The sequence below is a fragment of the Suricata suricatta genome, chromosome 10 (genome assembly GCF_006229205.1).
Source record: "Suricata suricatta isolate VVHF042 chromosome 10, meerkat_22Aug2017_6uvM2_HiC, whole genome shotgun sequence".
In the NCBI taxonomy this organism is placed as follows: Eukaryota; Metazoa; Chordata; class Mammalia; order Carnivora; family Herpestidae; genus Suricata; species Suricata suricatta.
This window is the reverse complement of record NC_043709.1, coordinates 99,646,021-99,658,377: the sequence shown is the minus strand read 5'-3', so window position 1 is coordinate 99,658,377 and position 12,357 is coordinate 99,646,021. Positions and strand designations below refer to the sequence as shown.

Sequence of the window (12,357 nt, the reverse complement as noted above, 5' to 3'; positions counted from 1 at the left end):
CCTAGCACAGGATCCACAAACAGTATTTGTCGAATAAACAAATACATGAATGAAAAGTCATTTCTTACCTTCTCTCCATCTCTACTACCATTATTCTAGACAAAGCTTTCATCATTTCTTCCCTAACTACAACAATCTTCTAACTTATTCTAATTTTTCCCCTTGCAGGATAAATTTTATACACTAATGTACTGAACTGATGTTCCTGAAGTGCAAAGATGATCATCTCACTTCTCTGCTAAAGTCTTTCAAAGCTGCTCATTACCTTCAGACAAAACTCAAGGAAGGGGACTGTTCTCTCCCAGGGCACCCCTGAGATCGCTACTGAGCCCCAGGGTTGGCTTTCTCCCCCACAGGCAATAGCTCCAAGCTGGAGAAAGTCACACAACCCTGAAAGCTCTGATGTTCATTTGTAAGGCTATTTGCAAAGTAGAAACTGGCTCTCTCCATATTTTTTGTTCCTCAGTCTATGGTCCAGGGAAGTTCCTCTCTTGTCCAAATACAATCCCACACTTCCACAGCCTCTCTTTCTCTTCCTTTTGTTTCTCTACTGAAGGACCCCCGCCGCCTCCGCCTAGCTGCCCGTTTTATTTCTCCCAAACCACAAACACATACCTCTGTCCCACCAATCTTTTTCCACCTGTGGATATTTTTCTGTCACTGTATAGCCTAAATTCCTGGTATTCCAAGTGTTCTGACCTCAATACTGCTGTTTGAGGGATGAGGGAAATTCTGACCCCTCTATTTCTCCTCCATCTTGACTCACACCCAAATTGGCAAAGAAGAAGTCAGACTTTTACTTTTTGTAGATGGCAAATGATACACTGCACGGAAAACCCGAAAAACTCCACCAAAAAACTTCTAGAACCAATACATGAATTCAGCAAAGTTGCAGGATATACAGAAATTGGTTGCATTTCTATACACTAATAATAAAGTAACAGAAAGAGATATCAAGGAATTGATCCCATTTATAGCTACACCAAGAATCACAAAATACCTAGGAATAAACCTAACCAATGAGGTAAAAGATATGTACACTGAAAACTATAGAAAGCTTATGAAAGAAATTGAAGAAGACACAAAGAAATGGAAAAACATTCCATGCTCATGGATTGACTGGAATAACAAATTTTGTTAAATGTCTATACTACCAAAAGCAATCTACACATTCAATGCAATCCCAATCAAAATAGCACCAGCATTCTCCACAGAGCTAGAACAGAAAATCATAAAATCTGTATGGATCCACAAAAGACCCTGAATAGCCAAAGTAATGTTGAAAAAAAAAACCCCAAAGGTGGAGGAATCACAATCCTGGACTTCAAGCTATATTACAAAGTTGTAACCATCAAGACATTATGATATTGGCACAAAAGCAGACACACAGGCCAATGAAATAGAATAGAGAATCCAGCAATATACCCACAAATATCTGGCCAACTAATCTTCGACAAAGCAGGAAAGAGTATCCATTGGAAAAAAAGACAGTCTCTTTAGCAAATGGTGCTGGGAGAACTGGACAGCAACATACAGAAGAAATGAAACTGGAACACGTTCTTACACTGTACACAAAAACAAATTCAAAATGGTTAAAAGACCTAAGTATGAAATAGGAAACAAAATCCTAGAAGAGAAACCTCTTTGACCTCAGCTGCAGCAACCTCTTGCTTGACACGTCTCTGAAGGCAAGGGAAATAAACGTAAAAATTAACTATTGGGACCTCATCAAGATAAAAAGCTTCTGTACAGTGAAGGAAAAATCAACAAAACTAACAGGCAACCAATGGAATGGGAGAAGATATTTGCAAATGACATATCAGATAAAGGGTTAGGATCAAAAAATCTATAAAGAACTTACCAAACTCAACACCCAAAAAACAAATAACTCAGTGAAGAAATGGGCAGAAGACATGAATAGACACTTTTCCAAAGAAGACATCCAGATGGCTAACAGACACATGAAAAGATGCTCAACAACACTCATTATCAGGGAAATACAAATCAAAACCATATTGAGATACCACCCCACACCAGTCAGAGTGGATAAAATCAACAGCTCAGGACAACAGATGTTGGCGAGGATGTGGAGAAACAGGACTGCACTGTTGGTGGGAAAGCGAACTGGTGCAGCCACTGTGGAAAACAGTGTGGAGGTTCCTCAAAAAATTAAATACAGAATTACCCTACAACCCAGCAATAGCACTACTAGGAATTTATCCAAAAGATACAGGAGTGCTGATTCACAGAAGCAAATGTACCCCAATGTTTATAGAGCACTATCAACAATAGCCAAATTCTGGAAAGAGCCCAAATGTCCATCAACTGATGAACGGATAAAGAAGATGGGGTACAATACAATGGAATACTACTTGGAAATGAAATAGAATAAAATCTTGCCATTTGCAACAGCATGGATGGAACTGGAGGTATTATGCTAAGTGAAATAAGTCAGAAAAAGACAGCTATCATGTCTTCACTCATATGTGGAATTTGAGAAACTTAACAGAAGACCACAGAGGAAGGGAAGGAAAAAATAAGTTACAGAGAGGGAGGCAAACCATAAGAGACTTTTAGCTATAGAGAACAAACTACTTTCTCCTCGAGGGTTTTGATGGTTTCCTGTCTCACATTCAGGTCCTTCAGCCATTTTGATCTTATTTTTGTGTATGGTGTAAGAGACTGGTCTAGTTTCATTCTTCTACATGTTGCTGTCCAGTTCTCCCAGCACCACCTGCTAAAGAGGCAGTCTTTTTTTCCATGGGATACTCTTTCCTGCTTTGTCAAAAATTAATTGACCGTACATTTGTGGGCCCAGCTCTGGGTTCTCTATTGTATTCCACTGGTCTATGTGTCTGTTTCTGTGCCAATACCATACTGTCTTGATGGTGACAGCTTTGTAGTAGAGGCTAAAGTCTGGGATTGTGATGCCTCCCGTTTTGGTTTTCTTCTTCAATATTACTTTGGCTAAACGGGGTCTTTTGTGGTTCCATATGAATTTGAGGATAGTTTGTTCTAGTTTTGAGAAGAATATTGGTGCAATTTTGATGGGGATTGCACTGAATGTGCAGATTGCTTTGGGTAGTAATGACATTTTCACAATGTTTATTCTTCCGATCCATGAACAGGGAATATTTTTCCATTTCTTGGTGTCTTCTTCGATCTCTTTCATAAGTTTTCTATAGTTTTCATCATATAGGTCTTTTACATCCTTGGTTAGGTTTATTCCTAGTTGATGAGGATGGGGAGTTGGGGGACAAGGAAAATGGGTGATGGACATCGAGGAGGACACTTGTTGGGATAAGCACTGGGTGTTGTATAGAAGTGATGAATCATGGAATCTAGTTACAAAGCCAAGACTACATTGTATACACAGTATATTAGCTAACCTGACAATAAATTATTAAAAAACAAAACTCAAGAAGCTTTACAAGACTCTTTCCTAGCTATTCTGAACTCTTTGTTTTTCTTTAAAAAAAAATTTAAAAACTTAAAAAAAATTTATTTTTGAGACAGAGAGAGAGACAGAGTCCAAGCAGAGGAGGGGCAGAGAGTGAGGGAGACACAGTATCTGAAGCAGGCTCCAGGCTCTGCGCTGTCAGCATAGAGCCTGACATGGGGCTCAAACTCATGAACCACAAGATCATGACCTGAGCTGAAGTCAGATGCTTAACTGACAGAGCCACTCAGGCGCCCCCATACCCAATTTTGTTTAATGTTTATTTTTGAGAGAGAGAGAGACAGACAGAACATGAGTGGGGGAGGTGTAGAGAGAGGAGACAGAATCTGAAGCAGGCTCCAGGCTCTGAGCTGTCAGCAGAGAGCCTGACACAGGGCTCGAACCCATGAACTGTGAGATCATGACCTGAGCTGAAGTTGGACACTCAAGTGACTGAGCCACCCAGGTGCCCTTATTTCAGTTTTTCTAATGTTCCATGGCGCTCTCTCACCTCCAGGACTTTATATACGTTTTACCCTCTACCTAGGACATTCTTTCTCCACTCTCCCAGCATCTTCCTTTCACCCACCTATTTCGAACTATTCTTGCAGGTCTCAACTCAGTTTCTCTTTTCTGTGGGAAGCTTTGCTGAAGTTCTGTAGACTAAAATAGGTATAGCTGCTTTGTGCTTCCCTTGCACTCTGCCCCCTACCATAGCACTTAGTATATTCCACTCCATTTAATTTTAAATATGTCTGCTGGTTGGTAGAGTTTCAGTTGGTAAATTCTATGAAGGTAAGAATTGTGTCTATTTGTCTATTTTGTTTTTGCTTAACCCAAGTGCCTAACACAGTATCTGATATCTGATAGATGCTCAGTACACATTTGATGAATGAATGAATACAAAGAGGCTTGAGAAGAGAACACTGAAATGGAAGATAGGGCACCACAAAAAAAAAAATAAATAGCCAATTGTTCAGTTTTGTCAATAGTTGGCTCTGTTTGGCCTTCCTGATCTATCCAGGCTTACTTCTCATTATTTAAAAAATTAATGCAATAGCAAAAGATACTGTAGTGATTAGGAAAAACAATACTATAAGATGTTTAGAGGCTAGAAGCAGAACAAGATGACAAACAACAAATCCTGAGAGTAGATATGAAAAGGAAACACAGAAGAAAATGGAATTATTGGACCAAGTAGGACTTAACAGTCACACACATTTGAGTAGACTATCAGAACCTTCTCTACTGGGCAAGTATACATGAAAGCGCAGCTGTGTTATCAGGGACAATGGTCCCCAGCATGAGAATTCCTTATACATCAGCGGCTTGTTCAGTACATCTGTGCTGTGGTGGGACACACTGTGCTCTCTTGCAGCTGAGCCTCACAGTATCCCCTGCAAGTACAATCACTTGTACTATAATGATGACTGGGGGTCATCAAGAAGTTAGAGCCGAATTGTATATACTGTGATTAAGAAAGCAAGGAAATGTGTACTATGTTTTTTATTAAAAATGTTTTAAGTTTATTTTTTTAGTAATCTCTGCACCCAACATGGGACTCAAATTCATGACCCTGAGATCTAAAGTCACATGCTCTGCCAACTGAGCCCACCAGGCACGCCTGTCCTACATTTTTTAAAGATCTTTGCTAAAAGGTGGTTAAGCTAAACATTTTATGATTTTAGTATCTCTGCAACTGGAATATCTAGTAAATCCATTTAGAGTGAATGGAGTCCATTTCTTCATAGACCAAAGTAATTGGTATTACAGTAAACATTCTATTTCACCTCTTAGTGACGGTCTAGTTATTCTTCTCAGGTTACTGGAGGAGCGTTTACCCATACACGGCAGAGATGCGTTGGCCCCCTTCTGTCCCATCCTCTACTCCATTCTGCTTCCACTATCAGAGTCACGCTGTGACCCTCTATCTCCACAGTGCAGTGGCTTCTGTTCTCCACAGGCCCTTTGGCAATCTGCAAGATAGTTCCCTTTTCTTTTTCAGTTCCTTCTTTTTCATTGCTGATACCCACATTTCTTGAGCTTGTACTGAGCTGTTGGGCTTGTTATTTTCATAGCTAGTGACAGCCCAAATACATCCAGTGGGTATAACAATATTTGGGTCTTCTCAGTTACTTTCTTGTCAATATTTCTTTTTTTTTTTCATAGTTTGAATTAGCTTTCTTTCTGTCCTTAATTCTTTAAAAACAGGGGTGCCTGGGTGGCTCAGTAGGCTATGTGTTTGACTTCAGCTCAGGTCGTATTTCACATTCATGGGTTTGAGCTCATTGTTGGCCTCTGTGCTGACAGCTCAGAGCCTGGAGCCTGCTTCAATTCTGTGTGTCTCTCTCACTTGCTTCTTCCTCGCTCACACACTCTCACTCTCTCTCTCAAAAATGGAGGGCACTTAAGGGGAAGAGCACTGGGTGTTGTATGGAAAACAATTTGACAATAAAATATTATGGAAAAAAAATTTAAAAAAAAATACATAAACAAATAGAAATAAATAAAAGCAAACAAGCAACTATACTTCTAGAATCCTGGCACTGCTAGAAAGCTGAACTCTACATAACAAGGGGACTGTGTATCTGCCAAATTTGCACAGGGGGAGAACAGGGTACTTGCTGAGTTGAGGCTTGCTGATTTTAATTCACTGTAAATCTGTACTCTTTTGATTAATGAGTCAGTAAAAAGTGTTCTTATTTTGTTATATTAATATTACTGTTGTTATGATCATTAATTTGGAAAACAGTCCAATTCCTATTTTTAGAATGGCTAATATACAGAAGAATAAGGATAAACCATAAATTAGTAAATATGGTAATTTTTTTTATAATAATATAAACTTCGAGGCACCTGAGTGCCTCATTTGGTGAAGTGTCCGGCTCTCAGTTTCAGTTCAGGTCATGATCTCACAGTTCATGGCACTCTGAGCATGAAGCCTGCTTGGGATTCACTCTCCCTCTCTGCCCCTCTCCCAATCATGCTCTCTCCCTCTTTCTCAAAATAAATAAAAATAAACTTTAAAAAAATAATAAGATAAACTGAAACACACAGCACTTATTGATCTAACATTTGGGAAGTTTTCACTTTGGTTATACAAAATCAGGGATAGAAGAGGTTCTGCTTCCAGATTTTGTATCAAAACAATAGCAATCCTAGTGGAGGGATTGACTGCTTTCTTCAAGAACTCTTGACCACTCATTCCTCCCCCAGCTTCTACACATGCTCCCACGTATTTATCCTAATCCTAACACTGACTGCACAGTGTTGTGGGCTAGAGATTTCTTTGTCTCTTCCTTCTAGATTGTAAACTTCTTGAAGGCAAAGACTTATCCTCAGCTGTATACGAACACATTTTAGACATACAAAAAATACTGCTTGAATAAATTTAGTGGAATTATTCTCATTTCTTAAAATTTTATTTCTTTTTATCTTTGTAGATTTTTTAAATGTTTATTTGTTTTTGAGAGTGAGAGAGGGAGAGAGGGATAAAGGGGGAGAGGAAGGAAGGGGGGGAGAGAGGGGGAGAGAGAGAGAGAGAGAGAGAGAGAATGCATCCACAAGCAAAGGAAAAGCAGAGAGAGAGGGAAATACAGAATTCGAAGCAGGCTCCAGGCTCCAAGCTGTCAGCACAGAACCCTTTTTGGAAGTTGAAACCACAAATTGCGAAATCATGACCTGAGCTGAAGTCAGACACTTAACCAACTGAGCCACCCAGGGGCCCAGTAATTACTCTTTTAATACATCTTATAGCTTTATCCCTTTCCACCAGCAGAAATATTAGGGTTTTTAAAATAATAATTGTTATATGCATATCTTTTTTTATGTAATAATTATATTCTTAACATTTAAAATAATACATGTAAATAATGTCATATTTTAAATAAACTAGGACACCTTAATCAGCATGAAGCAAACTGCTTTGAATAACAAAACATGACTCCATAAACTCTCATAGACCACACTGCTTAAACCGGGGTGTAATTCACTCATCACAGCTTACAATTATTGAATTTACCGGTTTATGTAGTTCTGTTTCTGTAACTAAAATGGAAGTCTCACATTGTGTCGGTCTTGCTCACTGTCTCATGTCCGATAGCTGGCACCACACCTGGCAGAGGGTAGATTCTAACATACTGTAGCTCACCAACCCTAAGGCGCATGTGTTTTCACATTACTGCTCGCAGGAATCAGAATGCACCTTGCACTGATGGTATCTTGTATCCTATCATAGTGTAATTGGTGGTGGTGTTCTTTCTCAGTAGTAAATAAAATAATAGTGTGTGTTATGATCCATGGCATCTTAAGACTTTACGAAATTAGATGTATTATTTAAATGGAAAAACAATGACATTAAGAGTACAGTGAGGATAAATGAGAGGACAAAAGTAAATCAAAGCTTAAAATGAGCTACTACTGTTAGTTTAAGGTTACCAGATAAAATACAGGTCACTCTGTTAAATTAGAATTTCAGATAAGCAAATAATGAATTTAGGAGTAAGTATGTTCCATATAATTAGTGTGATAGACTTATACTAAAAAATATTAATTCTTTGAGATTCTGATTTAATTGGGTGCCCTGTATGTTTAATCTCTAACTCTGCCAACCCTGTGCAAACTAGAAATACAGAAGTAGCTCCTCTTTTACAAAGGCATTCCATGAAGTACTGTGTCGTAAGTGCTCACCTGATATAGGAAGGAGGCACAGGAGCATCGATATATGTTGTACATTATGGAATACAGTCTTGTATGCAGAGAGTAACGGATTCGACAATTGTTTCAGTATTACTTTAGCAATTTATTAATCTTCATCAAAGTCCAGATTATCCCTGAAATTTACAATCTGATCTATTTTCTTACCTCGGCATAAGCTCTGGCCCATGTACTGGCCAGCTGATGTAAATCGACTTCACCTGACTTCACAGCTTCCAGGGATGCTTCAGCATCTCTATCATAATCTCTGAGAGATTCTTCTTCTATAAACTGGCTCAGAGCTTCTTTAAAGTCTGTAACACGGACAAGAAATACCATCATAAGCAAAACCAAGACATGAACAGGGAATATTATACCTGCCTAGGCGTTCCAACATGAAATTTTCTTTTATCAAGCTTATATCTGAAACTGAGCAGGTAAATGCATGTAAAGAAAAATCTACAGATTTTGAGGGTCTGAAGGTTACTGTATTTAAATGAAAAACATTTGTAGTTTCCTATATAGAGTTACATTACTTGAGTTCTAAAGAGAAATTGAATGATTATCATATTAAAACTGATTTAATTGGGATGATACATAATTTCAATTTTAGAGACACTGTAGAGATGATATAATAGAAAGAGAACAGGGATAGAAATCAGGATACCTGTGTTCTGGTCTTGGCGCTGTCATTATGTTTGTAACTGCAGACTCGTGGTTCTCAATTTCTAGCATGCATCAGAATTCCCTGGAGAGCCTACTGAAATAGATTGTTGTATGCCACCCCAGAGTGTCAAATTCTACAAGAATGGGGTGAGGCCCAAGAACATGCATTTCTAACAAGGTTCCAGGAGATGCGGTAGATTCTGATCAGGGAATAGCTTTCAAGAACAACTGCCTTAGGCAAACGATTTAACATTTCAATGCACCAGTTGCCTTATTTGTAGAATGAGATTGGGCTGGAAAGTTTCTAGGTTTCCTTATAACTCTAACTTTTATGATCCAACATATTCTAAATTGAAAATTTTTTTTTCATCTGTGAGACAGAACACAGACCTTTTAAAACAGTTTAATACAGATGGCTTTGCAGTATTAATTTAGGTAAGTAAAAATTAAATGGGCGACGCATTTAGCAAAACAGTTCTATATCATAATCAGGGATAGCTGAAATGAATCCATCCAACTAAATTAAGAATTTAAGCATTCTAACCCAAACTTTGTAACTAAGTTTTCATTATATAATTTTTTTTAATTTTTGAAAAAAAATTTAATGTTTCTTAAAATTTGTTTTTTTTGGCAGCGGGGAGAGGCAGAGAGAGGGAGGCAGCTGAGCTGTCAGCACAGAGCCTGATGCAGGGCTTGAACTCATGAACTGCGAGATCATGACCTGAGCCAAAGTCGGACACTCAACCAATTGAACCATACAGACATACCTATAAATTAATTTTTATACCAAATCACCTTATAAACAACTCAAGGGATACAGAAAACAATATCAAAACAAAGATCTGGGAAATCTTCTTACTCTTGGAAGCATTTAAACACTGCATATTTTATTGTTTCAAGCTTCTCAGGTTTATTCTTTCTAATATGAAATATCAAAGGAAAGAGACCATATGAAAATAATAAAGTTGTATTACAAAAACCAGTCCTCACCTTTTTCTATAAAGCATGGTAAACTGTGCAGCAGCATCAGACGTCCATGTAAATGACTGGCATTCTCTTGAACAGGAAATTTGAGGGGTACCCTCAGTTCTAAGCATTGAGTTCCTACTCTGAATTTATACACAAATTCCCTCTCTCTGTTGCAAAATCTTTCTCTGGTTTTCTTCATCTTCTTTGGCAGGATTTCTATAGAACAAACAAATAAAAATCAAGTGGATTATAAGTCCACAAAAATCACGTTTCATCATGGTATCCTACCTCTAAGAAAATATCCCGCCACCACTCAGTGATTTTGTTTGTGTGACTTGGAGCTGATTATTCTAGGTTTTCCTACCTTTATTCCTGCATTTTCATCTTCATGAAGAAAATGAGGTGTTTTTTTAAGGAATAAAAAGCTCCTTTTAAACTTATTTTAGGGTAAAAGGCCCCATTATGCCCATAAAGTATTTTTCATTCCAAGGCAGGGTTCTCAAGAATAAGGGAAACACATGGAGAGAAGAGCAGAGAAGATTCTTAGGAAGAGATGAATGGGTGGACAGACAGAGAGCTTATGAAATGGGTGAATACAAAGTCAAAGAAATAGATCATGGACCAAGAAGTAATCTTGAAGATCTTAGATGTTGTGCATATGAGATCTTATTGGACATAAAAGAAAGATGGTGTTGGAAAGATCTCCATGTAGGAAAGACACACACACACACACACACACACACACACACATACAGTACAGGATATCCCAAAAGGCAAACTGGACACTTTTCAAAAAGAAGAAAATCTGGCCAAAAAGAGTAAGAATCAATACCACTTAAAGATTTATTTGATTAAAGATTTAGATTTATTTATAAGCCTCCTTACTAGGCTCCCTGTCTCTAGGCTTTTCACCATCAGAACAATTTTCATACCATCCCTATGCTGAAGTTACAGTAATCTTTCCAAAGTGCCTATCTGATCATGTTGCTCATCTGCTTACCATCCTTTGATCATATTCTATTGCTCTCAGAATAAAACTCAAGTTCCTTGGGGTACCTAGGTGGCTCAGTCAGTTGAGCGACTGACTCTTAGTTTTGGCTCCGAGCATGATCTCGCTGTTCCCAAGATGGAGCCTCCCTGCCCAAGGGCTCTGTGCTGATAGTGAGGACGCTGCTTGGGATTCTCTCTCCCGTCTCTCTCTGCCACTACCCCTTCTGCACGCTCGCTCTCAAAATAAATAATTAAATTTAAAAAATGCAAACTCCTTAATCTGGTTTACCACGTCTCTGCTTATATCTCCTGACTCCCCCCTCAGCACCTGTACCCCCTACACCCTCCTTGCCAACACATAAATTCACAAACAATTTTCAAGTCACAATGAACTCCTTTCAATACTAACCCTCTTTCCGCTCTCAACCTTTTTGAAGTAGAAAAAGTGATACCAGAGCACTCGTACTGCTTTTCTTCCTTGGATAACAAGTACTCATTCTTCAGGGCTCATTTTGCATAAACCTTTTAATTCACAGGATTGTTATAAGGATTAATCTAACAATAAAAGTGAAGCATTTGATAAACATAGGATGATCAACAGATGAAAACTAGTAGAAAAGAAGTTCTTTACGAACAGGTTAATAAAAAATCACATGTTGCTAACTGAGTATATACGATGAAGACAAAGACAATAAAGGAACACTAGCAGGGACTCAAAGGTACAGAGACATAGGTTTATGGTCTAATCTTGTTTAAATTCAATATTTTCGATAAGCAAAAACAAGTAGCTCTGGTATCAATCGGTTCAACATTTAAGCTTAGGTTTTTTTTTTAATGTTTATTTATTTTTTAGAGAGAGACACACATAGTGCAATCTGGGGAGGGGCAGAGAGAGAGAGGGAGACACAGAATCAGAAGCAGGCTCCAGGTTCTGAGCTGTCAGCACAGAGCCCGACGTGGGGCCCGAACCCATGAGCTGTGAGCTCATGATCTGAGCCGAAATCAGACGCTTAACCGGCTGAGCCACCCAGGCACTTCAAGCTTATTATGTTTTAACAAACCAATAATTTAGTTCCCTCTCCCCACTTAAAAATTTTTTTTTTTAATCAAGGGTGAAACTAAGGAAGGTTTCCGAGGCAAAACTGAGCTGAGAAGAGGCGGGCTGGACCGAACTCCTGCCCCTAAAGTGGAGGTTCTGAGGCTCAAATCAGGGAAAGAGAGTGTAGGCTGCAGGCCACAGAGGCTCCAGACGAGTAAAGAGAAACCCTCCCCATTAGCCGCTTTCGGTCTGTACGGGTTTCCTCGCCCTTGGTTCTGGGTTCACCTACCCGAGGTCCGAAGTCGTGAGCGGTCCACACACCAGAGCTGTCAAAGAGCTGTGATGCCGGGAACATCAGCTGACTTAGGGTTGTGTTTTTACAGCCAGCAGATATGCATCAGCAGATTCGTCCATACCTTTTCCGGTTTCCCGGCACCCTACAGAAAATCGCCCAACATAAATGCCCACTTTTTCCATATAGCCTAAATATAGTCACTTAAAAATGTAAGAAGGCATATTTCTACTATTGTTGTGAATTTCAGAGGGCGCTGGGGGGGAG

The 12,357-nt window shown here is 38.9% G+C and overlaps 1 protein-coding gene across 2 annotated transcripts in view; it reads right to left on the bottom strand.

Moving 5' to 3' along the window:
* C10H12orf4 (chromosome 10 C12orf4 homolog) overlaps positions 1–12,172 on the bottom strand; it is a 48,015-nt gene extending 35,843 nt beyond the window's left edge. For both annotated transcript variants that reach the window (XM_029954677.1, XM_029954678.1), the window contains exons 1-3: positions 12,088–12,172; positions 9,791–9,985; positions 8,303–8,448 (exon numbers count right to left, since the gene is read on the bottom strand). In XM_029954677.1, the coding sequence (XP_029810537.1) occupies positions 8,303–8,448; positions 9,791–9,968 (324 nt within the window). In that variant the 5' untranslated portion in view covers positions 9,969–9,985; positions 12,088–12,172. The remainder of the gene's footprint in view (positions 1–8,302; positions 8,449–9,790; positions 9,986–12,087) is intronic.
* Positions 12,173–12,357: the final 185 nt, after the last annotated feature.